The sequence below is a fragment of the Euprymna scolopes genome, chromosome 42 (assembly GCF_053919585.1).
Source record: "Euprymna scolopes isolate OS-2025 chromosome 42, ASM5391958v1, whole genome shotgun sequence".
Taxonomy (NCBI): Eukaryota; Metazoa; Mollusca; class Cephalopoda; order Sepiida; family Sepiolidae; genus Euprymna; species Euprymna scolopes.
The window spans coordinates 50,172,467-50,199,517 of record NC_136523.1 but is presented as its reverse complement, the minus strand read 5'-3'; the positions used below and the strand labels follow the sequence as shown (position 1 = coordinate 50,199,517).

Below are 27,051 nucleotides of genomic sequence, written 5' to 3'. Positions count from 1 at the left end.
TTTAGCGCGGGTATCACGTTTTGTACAGAAACAAATCGGTGTTTATTAAAATTGAATGATTACAAAATAATGTATCAAATAAAATACTGAAGAAAAATGGTCTTATAGGATGGATAATTTGCATGGTTGATTAATCCGCAAATATCCGATCAATTATAAGAGTATTTGTCCTATCAGTTTTGAAAATTAGAATTTAGTTGAGACAATTTGTTATAAATCTCGGAAGCCAACCGCTTCAATATAATCATTTATTTTATCTGCAGAGCTTTAAAAGATAAAAGGATTATTGTGATTAGAAAATGTTTCCCATTTTTACAAAGGAATCAAGATATAGGTTTTATATGTGATTGAAACGTTTAAATATTTATTTGAAATGTACGTTAATAGTTCAAGGATATTTTAACATTTATATAACGGGAGGAGGGGGTAAGGAATACTAGTGTTGTAAAAATAAACGATAAGCTATATAAGTTATAAAAAATAAAAAAGAAAAGACGCTAGTATTCTAAAAGCAGTGACCTAGCGATGACACTGGAAGTACAAAGCTTTTATATGTGTGTGTGTGTGTGTGTGTGTAGAATTACAAAGAGAAAAGAAAAGCGGTTCACTCAGTCCTTGGTTGGGTAAACCTATTTTACAAATTTTACGGAAATACAGTTGATAAAAAAAAAAAAAAAAAAAAAAAAAATGGTGCTGATGAAGAATTTAAACCGAATCAGCTTTTTCCTCAAGTTTTAAGGTTAAGTCAGTTTAAAGAGGGGGGGGGGGAGCAGTTCAGTTAAATTCTTTAGAAGTACAAAAATTATAACAAACGTCTGTGACTAAGTTTGGCCACTTCTTACTTCATTCCACAAACAATGCGAGCTGTTATCTTTACAATTTTCGATGCAACTAAGGGTTATCAATTTATAAGTTATTTTTGAGTAACTCCCAACTTTATTTTCCTTTAACGCTATATCGCTAATAAAATTTGCCTCTTAGTTAGACTTTTATAAGCACCGCTTTGTTATGAAAGATTCTTAAAATTTTGATAATGCTGTCAATAATTCTTGGATGAAGAAGGTGATAGGATCACCGACACAAAAAAAAAAAAAAAAAAAAAAAAATGCTATTCTGGATGCTATTCAAAGAATAGTTGGAAAGTAAAAATCAAGTTCTATAGATACATTTTCGTGAAGTCGCATCTATCGATGACCGATCGAATTAGTAACAGTGTTATCTATATCTAGAAAAGTGAAATTGTTTTTGTGTATGCATTTATTTCACTACCAACTACTGTCGATTTTCAGTCTACATACTCGAAATTTGACATAAGGGGTATTGAGAATTGGGAAAATCTTTTTCGGTTTTCGGCCAGAAATTTGGCTGTCAAGGGGTTAAAGTTCAACGATTTGACCTATGAAAACTCTCCCAAACTCAGCCAATTTTGGGTCTAAACACCTGAAATTTTAGATGTAGTTGAACTATAAACAATAAATGTTAAGGGGTCAAAGTGAAAAAAAAAAAAAAAATTACCTCTGCGGTCTCTACCAAATTACTCAGCCAATTTTGGGTCTAAATATTTGCAATTTTACATAAACGGTATTCAAACATACAAGTTTTTTTTTGTTTGTTTTAAAATCAGTTTTGGGGCGAGAATTTGGCTGCCAAGAAGTCATGGTTGAGAGAGTTGATCTTTGCAGACTACCAAACTCCTCCGCCAATTTTGGGTCTAAAACCGTGTAATTTTAGATGTAGGTTACATGGTTAAACACACACACATATATATATATATATATATATATATACACACGTCTGGCTACACTGAGTCACAGACGACGGAACCCGTGTCTGGGTTAAAAAAAAAAATTTTAAATGCGCACACCAGTACACCCACCACACCACCCTGCAGAGAGCGGCTAGCATCACTATGATAAAAGGAATAGTGATTTCCACCTAACATTCAAGATAATATTTCTATGTAAAAATAATTAAATGGATTCAGTTATTAATACAAATAAATGATGCGTACACATGTAAAACAAATATATCATGTCTCCTTGCTCTACTTCGGTAGGGAGCACTTTTGCATTAACCTCGTTAAAACTCCATTGGTTGCTTAATGCTTTGCTTCAGTCTTCACCTCTAGAAACTATTAACCTCAAGTATATATAACTGGTTCCTGACAGTTTTACAAAATGTACCTTGAAAGAGCACAAGGTTTTAAAAGATAAGGAATGTATTATCGCAGAATAAATTTTATCTTTTATGTATAAATAAAACAGATGTCTAAATATTTAACCGATAAACTCTTAAACTACTGATCACATAACACTGAAATGTACAGGAAATACACCAAGGATTGTTTATAACGAATAAAATCTGGATTTTAACGCGTACAGAAATATGTCGGCAAGTTGAAATGCGAAATGTCCATTTCTACTTAACATTTTTATTACTTTTGCGCATGCGCAAATTTATAAATCTTGTCTATTTGTCGATAGCTCAAGCGATAGGGAATGCGGCTGGAGGGCTAAATGTTTTGCTTTCGATACAAGCTGATGACGCACGTCATTTTTATAAGCATGAATTAAAATAGTCAAGCTAACTAGATACTGAATAAAAAGTGATACACCATAAATAAACATACTGTCTACTAGATATCAGTATATAAAGAAGGGGGGTATTATACAAATAAAAGGAAACTTTTTTTAACCAGTCGATCGCGCCGACAGGAACTGAAAATGACTTTTCAAGGAAGCAAAAAGCGAACGGGCCCGTTTGGTGCATGCTGCATGGGTTAGTTAACACGAGGAGGGGTGGAGGGTAAATAAATTGTACGGTAATTTGCATAAACAGAATAAGTTATGTTAGTTTGCACTCGTTCGACTCTTCACAAGTAGATAAAGGGAAATACGAATTCAATTGTTTGTACACTAGTGACGCGACAGGAAAACACCGTTTTTCTGCGTTTTAAAAGTAAATTAAATTTTTAACTTAAAATTTAAATATTCGAATTTTAACTCGAAAAATAAGCTTCTACAAACTGAACCCATAATCGACACGAATTTATACACTTCACTGAACAAACCGGAAACAAGTATTTTATTATTAAAAAGGCAGTTAAAAAAAAAAAAAACCGCGCGTACGCGCGGCTTTAGTCAAGATTGGGACTTTGTTTACAAAGCGATTAGGCGGAAGTGACGTCATATTTTTAGGTACGGATGACCAAAACATCTTAAAAAAAAAAATGTCATCCGTACCTAAAAATTTGTCTGACGTCACTTCCGTCTAATCGCTTTGTAATCAAAGTGCTAATCTCAAAGTCAAAAAGTTGAAATTAAAAAATCCATTTTACTTATTTTCTACTTTAATCACCTTTAAAATGACTTCGTGCTCATGCAATTTTGTTACCGCACTATTTTTATTTTTTATTTTTTTTTTTTCAGGTTAAAGTCAAGTTTCAGGATATCTTTAAATTGTTAGGTGGAAGCACAGAATAGTTACAAAACACCTTCCTCATCCCATGTTAAGAATAACTTTAAAAATAGAGTTTTTATATTAGCACGGTATCAAAAGCGCATAAATACTGACGACTTTAAAGTTTTCGGGTAGGCTGAAAACGAATATCGCATTTAAATTTGCCGCGAACAAGTAGTTTTCCGAATATTAGGCCATGTATTTCCTTCAAAATATACGCGCGCTTGCGCATAAAAAAATGGCCACCAGTTTTACCATACACTGCTTAGTGCTTAATCGCCGGAAAACTTTATGGAAAAATGTAAATGCGATATTCGTTTTCAGCATAATCGTAAAAGTCGTTTTAAAATGTGATTGTTGAGGTGGAAGGTTATGAAATAAAGTGCGAGTATTTAGCAGATCGACAAAAACAGTTTCGAAGCGTCAATAATGGCGCAAAAAGTCCAAATATTAAAACTCACCCAATAATAAGTGTCATCGTGACTTATTTATTCCGTTTAGATTCTGCTGAAAAATCATTTTAGAAAACTAGTATGGAGAAGAGCTTTGTTAACCATTCTGTAATTTTATCTAAGAATTTAGTAAGGAGTATTTTGTTGTGTAGATTTAAACAAAAGTGATAAATATACAAGTGTTACCAACGGCAAGATAAGTACCTATGTACTTCGGAAGAGTTTTTGTTCGTTTAACTTATTTTAAAGCGTTTATTCTTAAAACATTGCCGAGTGCCAAAATTAAACGAGAACAAAATGGCTGACATGAAACGGTCATCTGAGGGGGAGGGGAGAAGATCTCGATAATGTCTCAAAAATTGAAAATTAAACAAAATGCTCTCACGTGCTTTACACTAACTTTAAATAAAATATCGTACAAATTGAATTTAATTAAAATCCTATCTAAAAATAACCAAATTCATAAACTGCACAAGTGCATGTGTATTTTACCCTCGTGCTGTATGTATAGGATAAAAATGTTCAAGCACTTGTAATATTTCGAACAATGAGAACAACCTGTTTGTTTTTTTGTTTTGTTTTTTTGCTTTTTTTCCTTAAATCAGGTTTAAAATAGATTTGCATGATACAAGTGAATACGATTGATTCAAAAGTTGATAAAGAAATTTAAAAAGGGGGATGCTGAATAAGGAAAGCGGCAAGAAAAGTTGGAAAGGCGAATCAGACCGATGGAGAAATCTAAAAAGCATAATGACCAATAAAGCATGTGCGCGTATATTATTTGCATTGACAATTTTTTTCTCAAGAAAAAAACCCATCTAATTCGTGATTTTTAAGGTTATATAACTATATATATGCAAAATGATAATTTAAGTTAAAGTCTCAACCCTAAATATTGACCTCTGGGTCAAATTAAGTTTAGGGCTAAAACGCCGGTTATCTAAAAAAAAAAAAAAAAAATCAGGCGAAATGTTTGCTTCACTAAAGAAAAAACATGCGCAAATTTGACCTATTTTTATGTCCCCCCCCCCCATACTATGTTAACCTTTTTAATTTTTTGTTTGATGTTTAGAAACCGAATAAAAATCAATTTTACAAGTTAAATACCTACATTTTTAGAAATATCGGAATGATTTAACCCGGAAAAATTTACCTTCAGTGAAATTTAAAACATTTCCTATAATATTGTTTATTTCAACTTCTTTAAAAAAAAAAATAAATAAATAAATATATATATATATATATAAAAATACGTGATGTATGCAAAAGTTCGGTAGTTTTTACGACCTGACCCAGCGTGGTGTAACCCTTCCAACATCCTATGTTAAGAACGGCTTTCGAGGTTAGGAGCTGTTTATTCAGAAACCCGTTCTTAATATGGGGAGGTTGTGGGTGTTTATGCTACGTTGGAGCAAGTCGTAAAATAAAAAATTAGAAGTTCCTTAAAAGAAAAAGAAAACATACTTATGGCAAGTAAGTTACTTGTGTACCATTAAACAATGAAGTAAATACGTGATTATTTAAGAAAAGTACTATTTTTAACTAAGTTACAATGATTAAAATCAGTATCTGTTTATTATAATATATAAACACCATTAGTAAAATTAAAAGACTATGGAACAAGTACTTTCCGGAAGCGTGTGAACTTGAAAAAAAAAAAAAAATAACGAAACGTGAGGTTTAAAAAACACAGAATTCAATAATATAAACTATTAATTTCGATAATTAAATAAATCAAACAATTAAGATTTTTATTTAGATTTTTTAAACGAACACAAAAAAAATCGAAATCAATAGTTTTTAAAAAATCCCAGTTACGAGTTTAAATATTAGAGTTTAAAAACGCATAAACACTATTTAAGATATGGTAAAAAATGACTTTTTTTTAAAAATCAAAATGGAAATAATTGGTTTGATTATATTTATATATAAAAAAATAAAAACTATGTATAAACGGGAGGGGGGGTATTAAATGGAGGACAACTCTTTCGTCTCTGATGAAAGACAAAGACGAGAAAATAAAAGCCGCCACACAACGATAAAAGTGTTCGATAGTAGAATAGGGATGCCTCAATGATATTAATCTCAAATTGTCTCGTTAATTCGAAAATATGGTTTAATTTTTCGATTGTATGAATTTGAATTTTTATTTGAAGTTTTCCTTGCTTGTTGGCCGCCATTTTCGTTTTTTATTTATTGACAATTAATAAAATTATCGACGAGTTATGTTTTCATCTTTGATTTTAAAGGAGTATCTAAAAAAATATTCTTCCAGTGTCTTAGTTATTCGATATGCATATTTATATACGTATACAAATAGAAATTTTTTAAATAATGGCCGACAGTGATTAAAACAATGAAATATATTCGAACTAAAATTTAATTTAAAACTCATATGTAATGGGTTTTAAATTCTAATGCAGAGAGTGATCCTCGTTATTTTTTAAATCGTATTTCCACGTTTAAAGTTTGGTTTTTTTATTCAATTGTAAGGTTAAAGTACAGAATACGTACAAAACACCCTCCCCATGTTAAGAATGGCCTTTTAAATAACTATTTCAGCAGGCAGCACGTATCACTCTCTGCATGCGTACCAAGATATTTTGGTGATATTTTAGTCTTTACGCCAAAATTAAAGTGTTTACCAGTATATACATGTTTCTTCCTATTATAGTCACGTAAATTATTTCAAAGCGAGTTTCAGTGTGATCGGATATATTTTATGGTAGTGCAGTGCAGTGGCGCAGTGCACTTATTGATCCGTGCTGAAATAATATTTACAAAGCCATTCTTAACATGGGGAGGGTGTTTTGTACCTATTCTACACTTTAACCTTACAATTGAATAAAAAATAAACTTTAAACTTGGAAATACGATTTTAAAAAATAGCGCGGATCAGCAAGTGCACTAGCACCTATTTTATTTATTTTAGTATATATCACTTGAAAAACTAGTAAAAAAGAAATAAATAAAATTTAAAAAAATAAATTCATCCTTGTTCCTATTTACAATGCCTCCCCACGGGACAGAGATAGACACCAGGGTCGTTTTTTAATGTGGAGAAAAGGAAAAATAAAAATTGTCTCAGTCGTGAAGGATTTCTTCTCCACTGACAGAACAAGAAATTGAAGTGTAGATCTGAACAGATACTACACTTTAATCTTGACCCGAGCGTCAAATCCTTGTTAAACGAAACATGCATAAGAAAAAAATAAATGCTGCCTAAATATACCAATAATTATTTATATATACATTTTTTTTATATATACACTTACATGAAAAAATATCGGTACTTATGCAGAACAAGGACTATGCTATTTTTTTTTTTTCTAATCAGATAATAAAAATTTGATTTGTGAACCTATACAATAGTTTCATATTAAAAATCCTCTCCATGTGGAGATTGGGTTTCTAACTAACGTTATTATTTCAGCACAGTCCGTATTCTGCGGAAGTAAAACATCTACATAACTGTAGCCAATAAAAAATAAAAATGTTAGATGCTTTTTGTGTTTTAATATTTACCTCCGCGCTCAATGCATGGGTAGAGCGTAGTACAAAAATACACTTCAATTGTAGATTTAGGAACCCTTGTAATCTCAATGAACAATATCTAGCAACGCCGAAGAACCGTGATGCAGGGAAATACTTGGCTAGGTAACTGATGTGCACATATGCATTACTAAAAATATTACATATAAATAGTATTTAAACACAGAGGATCGTAAAACATAGGAAAAAAATGTGAAACTGTAATGAAAGGAATTTTAGACAATATGGCGGGACACACAAGTTGAAAAGGGGGGGGGATACAAACAAAATAAAAAGAAACATAAAAACGTTTGAACATTGAAAGTATGGAAGCACAAAACAAAAATTCACGCAATAATTTTTTAAAAAAATATATATATATACATGTGAATATACCTACTGTCTAATAAATAAAAAGAGAGAGAGAAGTGGGGTGTAAATAAATCCTCCGTGGGTGTCCAAAATTTTTTTTCTTTCTTTTTTTTTGTTGTTGTTTTTTTTATGGGGGAGGGGGGATATTTGTATTTTTGGGGTTTTTTTTTTTTCTTTAATATTTTTTTTTTTTTTTTTTTTTTTTTTATAATAGTAATAATAAACTCCCTCCTTCGGTTTTTAGGCGCCTCTGAAGAAGATTTTTTTGGGACATGTAAAAATAACCGAACAAAACATCCAAATCACCAAACCTAGCACCAAAATCTCGCAAAGTCTCGTTACGGGATTTACTCTCTCTCCCGCTCCTCCTCCTCCCTCTTATTCTATGCTATTTTTTCTTTCTTCTTCTTTCTCTATCCCTCCCTCTATTACTTCTACCCCTTTTGTATCTCTCCCCCCTCCTTTTTTCTGTTTATTTTTTATTTAAATTTTATTTATTATAATCATTCTATTGTTTATAATTACTATCAACATTATCGAAATTGAAAATAAAAATAAAATAAATCAACCGAAAATAAAAATATTTAATCTAAGAATAAATAAATAAACTACCCTCAGTTTCTTAGATTTTTGTTCCAGTTATTTATTTTAATTCTATTATTATAATAATTTTAGTATTTCTAACTACTATCGACATGTTTAAAAATAAGTCTACCAAAAATAAAATTTTTAACCCTGAAAAGAAAAATAAAGTAAACTCCCAGTTTCTTTTGTTATTTTGCTTTTTGTTCCATTTATATTTTATTTCAAAAAAATTTTTTTAACTAGTATCATCATGATTAAAATTAATAATAAAAATAAAAGATATTTATAAAAAATTTTAAAAGGTCTCGAATAAAATATTTTATTTTATCTGAAAACACTAAGAACAGTGATCAAACAATTTCCGTTATATAATAAGATTCCTGTGAACAATAAACAATGGATTTTTTAAACAACGTTTTTTGTTTCTTTTTTATTTTAAATATGTTTTTATATTTTTTTTATATTTTCTTTATTGTATTAGTAATAGTTTAATATGAATTTAATAATATTTTTCAAGTTTTATTTTTTTAATACTCAGTATAATTGTCATTTACTGCGGTACTGTTAAAAGTTGCTGCGCCATTATCTCCGTTCTTTCTCGTAACTTGTTTTTAAACCATGCATAAAACTCCAAGTATGGCCGACGTGAAGGCGTTGGAGCATCCTACTCTTAAGGTAATTATTTTTAATTAAGTTGAATGCAAATAATTAAAGGAGACGTTTAAAAGATCTCTGGACTCGTGTTTGTTTAAATGAAATAGCCAAATTGACAAATCTGTCTCGGGAGTTGGCTGCAAATAAATGCCCAGACTAGGGTGTCGTCTGATATCGAAGATATAAACAAAACCATTACCCCATGTTTTTACAGGATATTTCTTTAAGAAATCAGCTGGAAATAATAATTATGCCCCTAGGTTTGATTGTAGAATAAGACCCGTTTAAAAATCTTAAAAAATTCGTTCGTTTTTGCATACGGTTTGAGTTAAAATTGTTGGTTTTAAGTTATAAATTTACTTTCTCAAGTCTAAATTTTAACTTTTATTCGAAGTCCCCATAAAAGGTACTTGTCAGAAATTGACATTCAAATGTTTTCGGTTTTATATAGTCAGTTCCAAACTATTGACGGAAAATAAAGTATTAGTCCCGGAAATGAACGAAGCAGTTTACGATTTAAAAACCGCGAAACAAAAATGTAAAAAGGCAGACGATACAAAGCATGCGAAGGGGGTACTTATGCATTCATGCTACCATGCTAAAATAATAACGTTATTATTTAGAAAGCCATGAGGAAGAAATTTTGTAACTATTCTATCTAATAAAAAAGATATCGTAAAATTTGAATTTAACGTGAGAATACGATTGTTAAAAATAGCACAGTACCGTAAATGCATAAGCACCGCAAAGGGTTAAGATAAGGTTTTTTTTAATCGCACGGCACGTCTGTAGTTGACAAACTGGAGGATGAAGATATATATATATATATATATATATATATATATATATATATATATATATATATATATATTCGTCATATTATCTTCTATTAATTACATTTTCAGATCAAAGAACAATTACAAAACGCCCTCTGGTTCCATGTTAAGAATACGTTTCTAAATATTAAACGTTATTTCACCACGGTCCGTATCCCACATACGTACCAAAAGTTTCAGTCAGTTAATTAAGTTGAAAAAAAAACATAGGGTAAATTTTTACGACGTGCCCCCACTGCCCTAGCGTATGATAAACACCCCAACCTCCCATATTAAGAACGGCTTTCGGAATGAACACCCCTCAACCTCGAAAGGCGTTCTTAACATGGGGAGGTTGAGGTTGGGTGGGTATTCAGAAAGCCGTTCTTAACATGCGGTGGTTGGGGGTGTTTATACTACGCTGGGGTAGGTCGTAAAAATTTACCAAAATTAGGTAAGGTGACTTTTAAATCATGAATTACCTCGACCATTTCCGGAACTGACTCGAGATTTTCCGTCAATATTCAGGACTGACTTCATAAATAATGGAATCCTCTGGATGAAATATCAAAAAATTGACTTTTGCCGAACTAAACTTAAGTTTTATTTTAGGGGTTAAAAATACAGTTCGGTTTCAATTCTGTAGAAGCACTGCGTTTTTGCGATGTAATTACAAAGTAAATCGTTTTATATGTCAAAGAATGTTAAGTTTTGTATGCATGTTTTTAGTAGATAACACTTTTAAAAGGGTAAAAATAAGTTGCAAATTTAGAATTCAACCTATTTTTTTCTTTTTTTTTAATACAGATAATCTTTGCAATTTTCGTACTGGTCACACTCACAGAATGAAAATGTCATATTCCAAAAATCGTGTAAATTGCTCAAATAGTTTGCATATGTGTATGTTTATATATATATATATAGAGAGAGAGAGACTCGTTTAAGATTTTTTGCGATTTTGAAATAGTAAAACGCATCCATTACAAAGATGATTTAGATCTCGGTAGTTCGAATTGAGTTGTCTTCATGTATTTATAAATATGGCGGACCAAGACAAATTAGATTTTCATAGTTAAAAATAAAAGTATTTGATTAGTGTACGTCACTTTTGGAATGACAATTTAGTTCCGTGACTGGTCTATACATTATAAAAATATTTCTTGATTTTTGTTTTTAATTAGGGTGAACTATGTACTTGCACCAATAATACACTTTATGCAAAAGAAAACTCCTACGGATGGCCTCGAGCGATTAAAATATTTCACTACACTTATATATATATATATATATATATATATATATATATATATATATATATATATATATTGAAAAAAAAGGTACTTGTACAGTTTTGTCAAGACATTAAAAAATGAAAATATCGAAAAATAAGTTTAAATTGTACGTATCCGTTATGGAATGAAGTTCTCCGATAAAAAACTTCACTTAATTTCATCAAGTAGTTTTTATTTTACCGCGAAAAAACAATTTGTTATGATACCAAGCCAAAGGTTCGATTTTTAGGAAGAAAAGCTAGTTATTAAAGATGGGGAGGGAGTGTCGGCGCTGTACATGGAGTTATCTCCCGTGTTGTTTCTAAAATTCAAACAAAAATTTAAAACAAATCCAAGATGTCTGCCTTCAACGCGCTCTCATAAAAACGTGTTTTTCCGCTGTAAAAAAAAAAAAACTACTCTATCAAATTAAGTGAAATTTTTTTCTGGAGATCTTCATGTCAAAGCAGATACGTACAATATAACCTTTTTCGATATTTTCATTTTTTAATGTCTTGATTAAACTGTACAAGTACCGATTTTTTTAAAAAAGTAAATTTAAATTTTAGACGACAGTATCGAATACTAAATAAAGCCCCATCCTCCCGATTTCTTAATAACATAATTTGGAAATCCATTCTTAGCATGGGGAAGGAATTTGTCACTTGTGTATTTTAGGTTTAGAAGAGAATATTTTGTTCTTATTTTTGAAGAATTCGAAGGGGAGACAATTCAAAGAGTTAACGTTATGGATGTGGGATAGATGAGATTTTCTGGTGGTTTTTATAAATAGGAAATACTGGAGAAGTCCGAATCAAGTTCTGAGGCTTCTACACAATACAAACCAAACTAAAACTTAGTTAAAGCTTAGGGTAAAAATTAAAATTCTATATATAAAAATGAAACAATACAGTTTGTATTGTGTAGATCAAGGGTCTCCAATGTTTTTAAACAGGGAGGGATTTCCATATCGCTGACTTTTTAGAGCTACACTGGCCAAAATAAATTTTTAAAAATGACCTTGGCATGTTTTATACTGTTTTACTCATTAGCTTTGCTTAGCGAAACTGGTTCTCCAAAACCTCATTGTTTTAATCTTTTTCTGAACGAAAAGAAAGCCACTACACTGTTTCACTGTTTAAACAATAGATAATATATACAAGTAATAAATAAAAAAAAATTTAAAAAAACATTAATATATACAAGTAATAAGTATAGAGATAGATATATTAATATATAGTAATAATTAGTAATAAATGGTGATATTTACAACTAGAAATAAAAAGTACTAGAATTGTCCGCAAAGACCCCTGGCGCAGTGGTTAGAGTACTGGGAAAAATCAATTGCAAAAGTGATATTCTCCTGAAGGTTGAAGGTTCAATCCTCAGTGTGGGCGACCGAAATATACATTTGCGAATTATTTAGGACCTCTATCCAGTCATGGCTGACGGAACAAGAGCACGCTACCGCCATGAAATAAAGGGTTCCGCTCAAAATTCCGTCCAAATTCCTGAGTTCGACAGAAACATTCCAGAGTTCAACAAGATACATCTGAAGAAGGTCGGAATTTATATCGAATGAAACGTTGTGAAAATCACACTCAAGATGAGAACAGTAGTCCGATGAATAATAATACATATAACCAATCCTCATCTCAAAAATTCAGAAACACTGTTTTCACACATTTCCATTTTTCAAATTCTTCTACGTTCCATAAGAACTCTGCAGGCCAGATTAAAGATTTTGGCTGGCAGGCTGTAGTTTGGAGACCTCTGGTATAGACTGTTCATTAACGTTCACTAGTCTGAGAAATTTTCAGTGAAACTCTAAATTGATGACCTAAATACTGACATTTTTTTGGATCCATCCATCCAGCATAGCCATAGCCGAGATTGAACTCATTGCACAAGTTTGTAGTGTAATTCAAATCTTGTTGGAAGCTGAATAATTGATGCTTCGCCAGGGCTATCAAGGGTATTTTTTATCATGACGCCATCACTAGATGGGTTGCCTACCACGGCTTAAAGTCCCATCTACCCTCGAGAAAAGGATAGACCACACCAGTTTCTCAACCTGGTATTTTACCTCACACCTTGTCACTCATCTGGTACTGGCCAGGCTCAACGTTGCTTAACTTTGGTGATCTGGCGGGAACTTGTGTGTTAATGTGATTGTGCTGTATATTTTTTCTTGGATAATTATTTCTAAAAAATATTGATTTCCATAAAGGCCCCTATTCTACAATTGAGCCAACATTCTTGGATGTATTTGTCTTGCTGTGCACTGTATTTCTTTTTATCTGAATTTACTTGACATGTAATCTACTGTTTTTTATTTGCACTTTGCTCGAGGTTTTCCCAAAATCTATTCTTCAGCTTTGTCTTTAGAAGTAAAGAAAAAATCAATAGTCTTATTTCAGTCACCTAAATTATTTAAAAAGAAATGAAGTTGATCATTACTCTTAAACAACTTATTTTTTTCTTAAACCATGTTTAAGTAAAAAGAAAATTTAGATAAGATGAAAATCACTAAATTATTGCAAGTTTACGTGTATACGTGAAAAGAAAATTCGTCTAGAAAATTTAGTTGCCATCTTTATAAACAAGTCAACAAAAAGCTCTCAACCGCAAGTTGATAAGGTATTTCAAGAAAATATTAACTAGGATGCTATCAGAAATCATATCAGAGGTTCCCATGAAATAGTATCATTTCTCTTTTTGCAGATAGTGTGCAAATAAGGCTACTGAGGATTCAATTAAACAATTATATATGACCTTAAACTATATCCAATGCCGAGGCCCCAGCTTGCGGATTTTGGGGAGTGTGGAGCCATCCTTTAATTACCATTGCTTCCAGATCCACTCTGACCTGGAGTGGTAGTACCTGTTAGGATCCCAACTATGGGTTAAATAGAAACCAACTTAAAAAAACAAATATACTCTATTAAAAAATTGTTCTTCAAAATCAATAATAACCTGAAAAGGGTTAATATGCCATAAAACAAAAACCAACCATCAGCAATTATAACACCTGTTCCAATATGAAAGTTTTATCGCAAACCCCACTCTTCCCCTTAGTTCAGTTCTACCTAGTTCTCTAGCTGTTATTGCTCAAAGGCAGCATGTATGTCATAGATTTAACCACCATAAATCAAGCCCAAACTATCAAAAGTTTATAGAAGCTAGAAATAATTGTCAAATTGAAATAGCCGCAGCCAAGAGTAAGTACACCAAAAGCACCAGAAAACACATTGAGTTGCAGGAATTAGAAACTCAAGATTTTTGGTAAAAATCTATAAACTGTGATAAATAGTAGGTAATCAACAATTCCTCACTATCCAACAACTATGAAGATGTTTGCATGACAACTGAGAAGGCTAACCTGCTTGCCGGTGGTTCGCCTCCAACTCCATAATAGACCCAACAAACCACTCCCTTGACAAAAGCCACACTAGATGATCTGAAAATCACCTCTTGTCATCTTCGTGATATCATAAAAAGCCTAGACACATTGAAGGTGTGTGAACCTGATCTCATCCTTGCTATACGATTAAAAAAATTATTTTGTTGAAATTACTCCAGTTCTCTCCAAATTCTATAATAAATGCCTTACCAAATCTTGCTTCTCTGACTGCTGGAAAACTGCTTCTTTGTTACCAATATTCAAGAATTCTGGTGAAAGAACTGACCCACTCAATCATTGACTTAATAGCCTACTTCTTCTCTTCGCTAAAATCTTTGAGGCCTTAATAAAGCACTAGTCCACAAGATTATAGATGCTAAACTTCTTTCCAACCGACTATGAATTCAGGCAAGTTTGTTCAACTGCAGGTATCATAACTATAATCTCAACGTATATACCACACACTGGACAAGGCAGGGAAGCTAGAACTATAGCTCTTGATATATCTAACGCCTTTGACAGGATTTGGCATGAAGATCTAATGAAAATTAAATTCAATGGTACTACTGGAAGAATACTTAATATAATCAGATCCTTTTAGACAAGAGAAAAATTCAGGTTTTCCTTAATGGACGTACATCAAAACAATGATATAAATGCAGATCTGCCATATGGGTTGATCCTTGAACCTTTATTATTCTTTACATTCATAAATGACCTCCCTAATAAAATTGTATCCGAGATGGGTATATTTGCTGATGGCACTATATTTTGTAACATACATGAAGGGAAAATGAATGAATATGAACACATATCTAAGGCAATGGCTGAAAGCTTATAAGAATGACTTCCAGTCTATAGTGGAATGGGGGCGTAAATAAATCGTAATATTCAATGCTGCTAAGATAAAGCTTCTTTTCTTTAATAATTACAAGAAACCTACAGCACGGGTTGCCATGACTAATAATATGCTACCTGAAAGTGATCTTTGTTCACATTACATTTAAACTTCTACATGCCAGTACAGTCAGGGAAGCAGGAAACCGGGAGAGAATTCCAAAGTCTACCAGTTCGAGAGAAGAAGCTATTTTAGTAGAAGGCCTTTTGGCATCTGGACATCTCTACAGTTTAGGGTTAGGGTTTTGCTGCTTATTGGGTTAATGAAGAGTTTTTACGTCGAGAGGGCACATGTGCTACAAGTTCGTCAGAGCACATCCCAAAAAAAAAAACTTATTGGAGTCAATACAATGAAGACATTACCAAGGTTCTTGCAGAAAGGTGATCTTTGTTCACATTACATTTAAACTTCTACATGCCATTACATTACTCTCTCTCTCTCTCTATGGCACTAAAAAATTACTTGCCATGAGAGAGTCTTGTATCTCTAGAAAGTCACGATTCACCCATGCATGGAGTATTGTTTTCACATATGGGCTGATGTATCTACTACTAGCCTCTCGCTTTTAGACAGGGTTCAGAAAAGAGTCTACAATCTAATAGGTCCAACGCTATCAACCAAATTCGAACCCCTATCCTATTGTCACAATATTGCACTCCTGTGCCTACCTTATAGTATTCAAATGGGATGTGCTCTGACAAACTCGTAGCACATGTGCCCTCTCGACGTAAAAACTCCTCATTAACCCAATAAGCAGCAAAACCCTAACCCTAAACTGTAGAGATGTCCAGATGCCAAAAGGCCTTCTACTAAAATAGCTTCTTCTCTCGAACTGGTAGACTTTGGAATTCTCTCCCGGTTTCCTGCTTCCCTGACTGTACTGGCATGTAGAAGTTTAAATGTAATGTGAACAGACCTCTCGCTGCTCAAGTCCCTACATAGTGTCCCTGTAGATATGGTCCCAAATAGTAGCCCCCTTTACGTTAAAATGTTACTGTGCCTTGGTTAGGGTGAAAAAGAGTTTTTTAAAAAAATGGAAGTGATAACTGAAATCATGCCTCTGTCCTTTAGAAAATTATTAGCATGTGTACCCAGCGTTGCCTGTATGTGGAGAGGTGGTATATTACAGCTATTGAGCAACCAACCCCCTAAAAAAATAAATACCCGTGAGTACTCATGTTAGCGCAAAAAAAAAAAAAATCAGCCGCAGTAGCCAGGCTCGAACCTGTAACGCAGAAGATGAAGAGGAGGTGAAAAAATCTAACGCATTAGCTGTCTCATCCACAGCGCATTTGTGACATCATGGGCCTTTGAAATAACGTCTTTTAAACATACGTTGAGATCGCTAGGCATGAATAAATTGCAAAAATGTTGAAACAAAAAAACTGACCCCACCTTGCAAAAAACAGCCCAGTTGACCAGCACAGAATTAATCTTTTTGGCCAATATTTAGATATTTATCGTCCGAGAGATTGATCTTTCTAACGATACCAATTTTGTCAGTATTCATTGTGTGTGTCAAAAGTTTTTGAGAGATATACAAACACACACACACACACACACACATTTTGCCTTTTATATATTAGAAGAAAATGAACTTGAAGTATTCTATTCTCGTAGCTAGGTTCTTTTTCAATTTCTTTATTGGTCCCTCAACAAAAAGAGGATGCACCTGTAAATTCACTGTTGTTCATTCATCCGTTCATTTGTCTGCACTTTTTTTAATAATTATGCCTTGGAATTTTTTGAAATTTTGCACAAACATTAAACATGATATGAGTAAAAAAAGTGATTGAACGGATTTTCCGGGAAAATTCTGGTTGCCCTCCTAGGGGTGCCTTTCAGGTTAAAATGGCTAAAATTGACACTTTTGTGCTTATCAAAAAAAATTGATGCTTTGGATTTTTATAAAACTTTCTAAAAAGTTGTAACTAACTGATTTCTATATAATTTTGTTTGTCTATGCTTCACGATAACTCTTATGTGTGCCACAGTGGCTTTTTTTAGGGCTAATAAAACACTCCATTTTTGGAACTATTTTACCATATTTGTCCAAAATTTTCTGTGTATTTCTATTTAGCAGTTTTGCATGATGCTGAACTCAAATTTAAATATGTTAAGGCCTTGGAGACTTTTGGGGCTAAATGGGTGGGGGTGGGGGGGTCAAATGATGGATTTAGTCATTTTTTTTTTTTTTTTTTTTTTTTTGCATGGTGCAGAACTCAAATTTACATATGTTAAGGCCTAAAACTGCACCGTTTGTTTATTTTCATCAAGATTTGACGTCCTCTGCGGACTTTAGGGACTAAATGAGGAGGGGGGGACAAATGCTGTACTTAGTCATTTTTTTTATGCTCTGTTCGCTGTGCACTCACGGGGGACCATGCATGCTTCATTTGTTTCTAGCATAAAATTGGGTGAAAGTATAGAATTGAGTGAACATATAAAATTTTATACTTTCACTCAATAGATAGGGTTTTAGGCTTTTCAATTTGATTTTACTTAATTTCAATCATTTAGATAGAATGTTTAATTTTTACTTTTATTTATATGCCCTCCACAATCTCGTATGGAAACAGTTATTAACTTATATCTTACTTTTTCTTGTATTACTTGTATATATATCGATTTTTGACTTTTTAGAAGAATAGTTATTTTACTTCCAAAAAATGTCACTATTTTCACTCTGACTAGGATTGTTTCATTACTCATCTTCTCCCCCCACCTAGAGTTAAGTGCAATAGCAATTTTTAATGACAGCGTTGTGACCGTCCTGCTTAGAGGGTCACAATATTAAGATGAAAGAGTCCTGGTGTTCACTGCGAGCAGTCAAACTACGCGTGTGCTCTCTGCTCAAATGGCAGAAAATGTCTGGCTTATATAGTGCCAGACGAATTCATACTATTATAGATGTAGGAGTGTTAACTACCTCAGAATAGTCAGGAACCCCCTCCTCCATTTCCCAGTAACAACAAAAACAACCTATTTTTACTTAAACAATTTTTTAGTATAAAATTTTTTTAAATAATAAATGAAAAATCCTAGAACATTAAAACTGAAAACAAGAATAAAAAAAATTAGCTCCTGAGAGTGAAGGTAAAACAGATGCCGCACTTTGATCCCATCACAAAAGACCGTTTTTGTTTGCTTGCCTCTCAGAAAGCATTGTTAGACACCAGGTCAGTTTATAGCAGAAATACAGCTCCTTTAAAAATGAGCAACCTGGCCTCTACCTTTAGCATTCCCTCACAGATGAGGGCATCCCAGACAGTAGGAAATACTAAACATTTTAGTCAGGTAACCTCTAACCTTTATGTGCATCTTGCCAAACTTTGGAATTTGGACAAAATTTCAAACAGAACCCTTTATTTTATCAACAAAAGTAGGTTGTCTTCATTCCATCAATTTTAAAGTCAATTTCTAAAAAGCATCCAACACTTACCGGCTTTTTTTTCTGGTCGATTAACCAAATAATCTATAACTAGCAAGAACTGTGGAAATTCCACAGGGTACTCATTCATATGTAATATATTGATGTTGGCATTCTGTAGATGTTCAGTGTAAATGGAGATGCTCTGATATTATTGTAGCTTTTTTGTTAATACTGCAAAAGTATTTATCTAACCTAGCGTGAACGCCCGGTAAAGCCCGGTTGTAAAGTACGCTTAAATATGATATTTAAATTCTTGCAGATTTCATATATATAGAGTTAATGTTCTATCGATTTTTATGTTATAAAGTTGACATTTCAAAAATAAAAAAATATACCTATATTACTTGGGTGCATTAGCTTGAATTGAAACCAAAATAAAAACTTACGAAAAAAAAAAATATGTATATATATATATATATATATATATATATATATATAACTTGAGTTCCTTCAGCAATGGTACGGCATTAACACATTGACACACCGGTTCCTGCTGGATCACCGAAGTTAAGAAACGTTGAACCTGATCAGTACTAAATGGGTGAGCATTTGGAACTTCCAGGTGTCGTATGTGCTCTCCGCTTATCTCGGCATTGTTTCCAGTTGTCCTGGCCTTTTTCTTGCCACTGAACGCAGACAATGTCGATTCAGGAGAGGTGTGGTTGGGGATTGTGCAACCCTTGCCTCACAATTACATGCGCAGCTGCCCCTACAAGAGGTATCCTTTGTCTTTTGAGACTGAACGTAGGCATCGGCATTCAGCCATAACCGAAACCAAAACTTATGAAGAATTCTTGATAAATTTATTTATAAAAAAAATAAATGATTTAAGTTCCATCAGCTGGAGTCAAAACCGAAACCAAAACTTATGACAAATTATTGATAAAATTATTTATTACAAGAAATAGAAGAACAACAATTAAACGACTCGGATGTAAGCGTGACACACAAAAGAACACGCACGCTATCGTATTAATATATAGATATAAATTTCACCTGCCTGTTTAAATATATACATGTATGTATGTATGCCTTAAACTTTCGACAGAGGCGACAGATTTTCACGATCTGTATCATTTTGAAGCTCAATCCCTTGGATGACAAATATCGAAAAATTGGCCAAAAACATTAATTCCTTAACCCTCAACTGGACAGTTTTCTACAGGGAGGGTCGTTTTTTTTTTTTTTTTTGCTGACATTTTTTGCAACCCTCGCATACACAACATCGCCTGAAAAGGGTTATTTCAATTTATATGACATTATAATCATGGTAGGCACATCGGTAAGACCGTTTGTTTTTATTTTTCACCTCTTTTTCCTCTGGCACGTTATGAATTCGAACCTGCTTATTACTATTTTTTTCCTCCACCAACACTCTTACACACACCTCCACTTTTTTTTTTCACCTTCGCGTCACGGGTTCAAGCCTGTCTGCCTACTAACTTTTTTTTTTCCTTAACACACACCTCCAAACACCCGGGCAACGCCGGGCACCCAGGCTAGTATTTAAATAGATAAAAAAAATCTTTATAACATTTATATATACTAGCAGAACACATGGAAATTCCGTGGCAGTTGAAAATTTTTAAAGCACATTCTAAATAAAATGTATAAAAATAAAATAATACAAATGACGTCGAATTTTAAACAATTTTTTTAGCAAATTAAAAAGTTTTTTTTTTAATTAATGATAATATTGGTAGTTTGAGAAATTAATTTTTCTTCGATTTATATCGATTTTGTTAATACGGACTTCAGGGGCTTTTTTTCGTAATGTTCCTGTAAAAATTATTTTATTTTTATGAATTACGATGCTTTAATTACATAAAAAAAGCAAAAATGAATTCTTGCATTTTTTATTTACGACTGAAAACCATAACTTTAGTAAAGGTATTTTTTGTTTAAACAAAATACATTTTTACTAAGATTTTAAATAAAAATGATTAGTTCATTATATGCAGTGATCATTATTTCATAAATACTGAAAATGTCATTAAAATTGGTTAATTTCCTGATTTTTGGTGAATTTTTTAAGAAAAGGGGTCAAAATGTTTATACATTTTGAGCATCGGCATTCATTTTGCCCGTACCAAGTTAAGAAGAATTGATTTTAAAAATTTAGATTTTTTTTTCAATGAAAATTCAACACACAATACTTTATTTTTTGTTTTCTTCTGTTTTCTTTTTTTGTTTTTTTCTGAATAATTTTTTATATAAATTATGCGGGAACAGATATCGATTCACTTGCGCATTTTCTTATAATTTTAAAAAGAAACTTGTAGTCTCCTCTCAGCATGACTTTTTATTTGAAACCGTAAACAGACAGCCATGCTTTTTTTGTTTTCTTAATTTTTGGAGAGGAAACGGTTTTAATGATTTTTAACTGATAAAGAGCGACTATAAAAGGAGGTAATTTGCTTCTCATTGATTAATGTTTGCGATGATGTTTTTTTTTTTTTTGTGACACTGAAAATACAGACAAGTAAATTAATATTTAGATATTTAAATAAATAAATATTAGCAATTAGTATAACTGTATATCAATAGTGTAGGAAGTGATAATTACTGCTGGTCGGGAGATTTGAATATAGTCATAAAATCACCGTTGACTTCGTAGGTTAGCATCTTTACCTCAAAGCCACCGCAATTAAGATTAGAATTGATGGAAATGATCATGCTATTCCAACCTATATCTGAAGGACATTCTTCCTCGAACACATACAACACCTGACCACATGCATGAAGGACCATTCCATGTTAATTTATGATGAGAAACAGATTTTCCTGAGGAACCAAGATATATGAGGTGCATTCAAATAAGCTTCCAAACTTTTTTCATATGGCACTTTTATTGATAGTACACAGATGAAACTCTAGTTTCTTTCAAAGTAATCTCCTCTGGCTGCAATGCACTTGTACTGTTTCAACAACGTCTGGAAGGCTGCATGGAAGTCCTCTTGTGGGAGCGTGTCAATGACCCTCGTCACAGCCTCTTTAATTTCCTCAATTGTCTCATGACGACAGCCTCTAAGCCTTGAGCTTAGGGAATAACCAAAAGTCATTCTGGACTATAAGGAGGATGAGAAACCGTCTTGATGGACGGTTCAATGCTTGAGGGCACAGCTCAACAAAGTTTGCAGCCACAGTTATTGTCTTTGGAATGGTTTCAAGTGAGGATCACATCATGCCACCTCACATTTTTGAAATCGGCTTGAAAGTCAACACCAAAATGTATCTGGATGTGCTGAAGAGTGTAGTGATCCCCTGGTGCAATCAGATGGCCGCTGGCAGACCCAGGGTGTGACAGTAGGACTCGATGCAGGCCCACAAATCCAAAGAGATCCAGGCTTGGCTTTATATCTAAAACTTGGCCAAAAATATTAATTCTGTCCAGGTCAACTGGGCCATGTTTTGCAAGGAGGGGTCAGTTTTTTTGTGTCAACATTTTTCCAAGTGATACGCCTACCATTCTCAATGTACATTTATAAAATGTTATTTCAAAGGCCCGTGACAACATAAGTCGCCATGGCCGAGACAGCTAGTGTGTTAGCTTTTTTTACCTTTTCTACTTTCATGTTACAGGTTCAATCCTGCCTAGTGTGGCCCCTTTTTTTTTTTCTTTTTTTTTTGTGCTCACACAAGTATTCGCTGCTAATTTGATTGAAGAAAAGTCATTTTTTTTTTTTTTTTTTAAGGTTGGGAGTTGGTTAGCCTTAGTATACCACCTCTTTTCACCCGGGTAACGCCAGGTACCTATGCTAGTCTATTATATAAGTCTCTGACGTGTGTTTGTTTATGCATGTGTTTGTGTGTTCGTATGTCCGCTAAAAACTTTTGTCAACCACATGAGACCGGGTCGAAACCAGTACCATCTGAAAGAGCGATCCCTCTGATGCATAATATGTGAAAATTACAAAAAAAAAAAAAAGATTAATTCTGTCGTGGTAAACTGTCACGCATGCATAGCAAACTGAAAGTATGTTTGCAGTCACACATGCATAGTAACCTGAAAGTATGCTTGCAGTCACGCATGTGTTGCAAACTGAAAGTTTGTTTAAAAATGTTATTTTGCAGGGTCATAACGTCCTAAGTTGACGTTATCCAATGGGTGAAAGCATTTGTCAGTAACATTTTTCCCTTCTTTCCCTCTTCAGGCTTGAGCCTGCTTACCACGGCTACTTTTTTTTTTTTTTTTTTTTAACGGGTGCATAGGCACTCGCTGCTATTTTGATTGAAAGAAAAGTTGTTTTGATTCATCCATTTGGGAGTGAGGAGAGTTCAGCACATTGGCTGCCAAAATATTTGGTGGGGAAGTTGTCACCTACTTCTTCCCTTCTTTTCAGGGGATTTCTCCAAATTCTTAGTATAGCAGCTGTGTCCACACGGAACTTCATGCCCACCCGGGCAACGCTTGGCATCCGTGTTAGTCTATCATATAAAGGAAAGTCATCTGTGTGTGTGTGTGTTTGTATGTCCATTAAAACCATTCGTCAGCTGCATCTGGCAGTACCATGTAAAAACAATACCTCGGACGCATAATATGTGAAAATTAGAAAAAAAGATTAATTCTGTGGTGGTCAACTGGACCATTTCTTGCAGGGGGGGTAACTTTTTCCCTTTTCCTCTTTCACATTTCAGGTTTGAACCCAGCTACCATAGCTCATTTTTTTTTTTTTTTTTTTTTTTTTGTCGCACGGGTACTTGCTGCTATTTTCATTGAAAGAATTCATCCATCCATCCATCCATCCATCACGGCCATAGCCAAGATTGAACTCACTACACAAGTTTTTAGTGGAATTCAAATCTTATATGGCACAATCATATTGATGTACAGGTTCTCACCAGATCACAGGAGTTAAGCAACGATGAGCCTGGCCATTACCAGATGGGTGCTTATTTGGGAGGCAATGCGCTGTATGTATCGTGAGGTAAAATACCATGTTGAGAAACTGGTGCGGTCTATCCTTCTCTCGTGGATAGATGGGACTCTCTTAAGCCGTGGTAGGCACCCCATTTAGTGATGGCGTCGCGATAAAAAAATATCCTTGATAGCCGTGGAGAAACATCAAGTATTCAGCTACCAACAAGATTTGAATTTGAATTGAAAGAAAAGTTGTTTTAATTCACATATTTCATTTTTTTTTTTTGGGGGGGGGGGGTCCAGAGAATAGCCACTTCTCTTTGTATCCCTTCTGCTAAAATATCTGGTGGGGAGGTTGTTCTTTTTTTGGGCGATTTCATTCTTTTGTGGGGGTATTTTGGATCGTCGCGTGTGGATTCGGCTTTTTCATATAAAACCGAAACTAATTCGAAGCTTGTGGCATTGTTCCCAGCCATCATGCTGGGAATGTCCAAAACCAATCAGCTTTGATCAATGCGGAGTTTCTCCTTATATCAGACAATTGCTATTCAATTTGGACAATCCCCTTTTTATGGAGAGCTGGGCCCCCCCCCCAACATCTTGGGGAAACAAAGAAAACCAAAAAAACTGCCCGCAGTAAGTAAAATACTTCCTCGCAGTGAAAGTTGACCTCATTAAATCATTAAGTACGGACACCTGCCAATTCTTAATACTTAAATAAATTCAAACATCTTTCCGTTACTATTTCTTGCTGGCCGAGCGGTTAACGTTGCACGTTTTTTAAACCCTTTATTTTCCAACTTCGCCTCAAGGCTTTAGGTGCGATCCTTCCTACTTACCTACCAAAACTTTTTTTTTTTAACTCCCCCTCCCCCCGACACAAAAACCACCCGGACAACGATTTTTTATTATTCTTTTGTTTCGATTTACCCAAAAGCACAAACACCTCTAAACACCCGGGTAACGCTAGTCTATTATATAAAGGAAAGATGTTAGTATGTGTGTGTCTGTTTGTATGTCTACTAAAAACTTTCGTCAACTACATTAGACCGGGTCGAAACCAAAGCCATCTGGAAAAGCAACCTCTCGAATGCATGATATGTGAAAATTAAAAAAAAAAGATTAATTCTGTGGTGGTTAACTAGACCACTTTTTGGAAGGCGAGTCCGTTTTCACACAAGTCACGCATGTGTAATTAACTGAAACTATGTTTAGAAACATTATTTTACAATGTCATGACGTCATAAGAACTCGTGGCGGTAACGGCAAACGCGTTTGCCAGTAACTTTTTCCCCTCCTTTTTCTCTATGGCATTTCAGGTTTGAGCCTGGCTGATGCAGCTCTTTTTTTTTTTTTTCTTTTGTTACTCGTATGGGCACTCGTTCTTTTGATTGAAAGAAAAGTTGTTTTGATTCATTTATTTATGGAGGGGGGGGCAACAAAAAGTACTCTATATCCGAAAAATAGCTTCTCTTTGTAACCCTTCTGCCGAAATATCTGGTGGGGAGGTTGTCACATTCTTCTTCCTTTGAGCAGTTCAGTTCTTATATTTTTTAAATTGTTGTGGGGGTATCGATGAAAGTGGTCAATATCCTTACTATAGCAGGTGTGTTCAAACAGAATTTCATGTCAATCTGGGCAACGCCGAGTATCCGTGCTAATCTATTATATAAATTTCAATTGTCTGTGTGTTTGCATGTTTGCTAAAACCTTTTGTCATTGGTATCAAAGCGGCACGAACATCGTACTATTAAAAAGAGCGATCTATCACACATAATATCGAAAAATTACAAAAAATCGTCAATTATTTCCTGTAAAAATGTCGTTTTGTTTAAAGGAGGGGGGCAGGTAAAACCTTTGTTTTGACGCTGTTTGTTAATCGTGCATACGCGAGAGGTCGATTCGTTGTTTCATTTTAAAAAGCTAAATTTGCAAAGTCATAACATCTGTGTTGTCGTAGTCCGATTGGTAACATGTTTGCTTACACACTTTTATCAAGTTTTGCAAGTTCACATCCATCATGTGACATTTTTTTCTAATCGTAAAGTGTTCTCTCTCCTATCTTTTAAAATTCTCAACTTTCTTATGCGCGTGACATTTTTTTTTTCTTTTAATAACACAATAAGATGGCATCCAAGTCCTCTTTGTTATTTTGATTTTGTTTTTTATTTAATCGTATTTTATGACCGGACACAAGGGTCTGCCAAACGATTGTGAAAAATGGAGGGCATGTTCCCATGACGTCAGACTTGTGTGAACTATACGAACTATGGAAAAGCAGAAACGACTAAATGATTTTTTAAAACCTTTGTTTATCTTCAAACTGCAATTAATAATTAATCTTTGTTATAATTTTGTTAGGTTTTAAGATTTACACAGTTTCATGATTAATAATGCTATAATCATTTGTATATTAAATATGAAATACGGTTTTACTAAATGTGTACGAGTGTTAATTACCGGCTTCCATACTTTTGTGTAGTAAAAAGAGACAAACAAAATATGGGGATGGGGGTTCTACAAAATGCTTAATATTTGTGCAATAATATTTTACAAATCGGTTTTAATCTGGCGATAAAATAGCTGACAAGAGCCATGTTTATACTAAGTTTTAATCCTTAAAAAAATAATTAAACAGTTAATTAAAAATCTGTTGTAACGGGAGATTTTGAAATAATGAAATTTCAATCTTTTAAAAATTAATTAATTTTTAGGAAGTTTCTTTTTCTTGGCAATTCAACTGATTATAGTATATATTAATTAGAAAAAAACGCTATTTAAAAAAAAAAACTATTAAATTTATATCAATTTTTTATTGCAACTTCAAGGTAAATGTTTGTTCAATACATGTATTTAAATTTTTAAAAATTAAATATTTTTTACTTATTTAAACTCTTATGTTTCATAATAAATAGAAATTTCGATGGATTTAAATATATTTTGTTCAAATTTCGAAAAAATAAATAGGCGGGGACACGCACTAAAAAAAGTATTTCCATTAATATATTTTGCGGAAACTGCATTTTATGTAACTAGCGGGGGGGTACCCGGTATTGCCCGGGTGTTTGGAGGTGTGTGTGCTCGGGCGGGGGTGGAGGGTGGGTGTTAATCAAAGCATAAGAATAAGCAAAGTAAATATTTTTAAATATTAAAATGTTAAAACTTTAAACAATCGAAAAAAACACCCAAAAAACTACCGTAAGGCAAACGAACAATGTAAAAATGGGAAAAACAAAAAAATAAAACGCGATGTGATGGAAAAAGAAAACAGAAAAACGAACGTTAAAACTGAATAATAAAAACCCCCCAAAAATGCG

The 27,051-nt window shown here is 33.3% G+C and overlaps 2 protein-coding genes across 8 annotated transcripts in view; one reads left to right on the top strand and one right to left on the bottom strand.

Moving 5' to 3' along the window:
- LOC145267102 (C-terminal-binding protein-like) overlaps positions 1-8,194 on the bottom strand; it is a 259,066-nt gene extending 250,872 nt beyond the window's left edge. For 2 of the 6 annotated variants that reach the window (XM_080123108.1, XM_080123112.1), the window contains exon 1: positions 7,437-7,770. The gene's annotated coding sequence lies outside the window, so the exon portion shown is untranslated. Of the gene's footprint in view, positions 1-7,436; positions 7,771-7,842 lie in introns of those variants that run through there. The other 4 variants (XM_080123111.1, XM_080123107.1, XM_080123116.1 and 1 more) reach the window with 4 other exon arrangements.
- A 749-nt stretch (positions 8,195-8,943) lies between these two features.
- The window catches only part of LOC145267101 (E3 ubiquitin-protein transferase MAEA-like), a 981,197-nt gene continuing 963,089 nt past the window's right edge, over positions 8,944-27,051 (top strand). For both annotated transcript variants that reach the window (XM_080123106.1, XM_080123105.1), the window contains exon 1: positions 8,944-9,074. In XM_080123106.1, the coding sequence (XP_079979232.1) occupies positions 9,018-9,074 (57 nt within the window). In that variant the 5' untranslated portion in view covers positions 8,944-9,017. The remainder of the gene's footprint in view (positions 9,075-27,051) is intronic.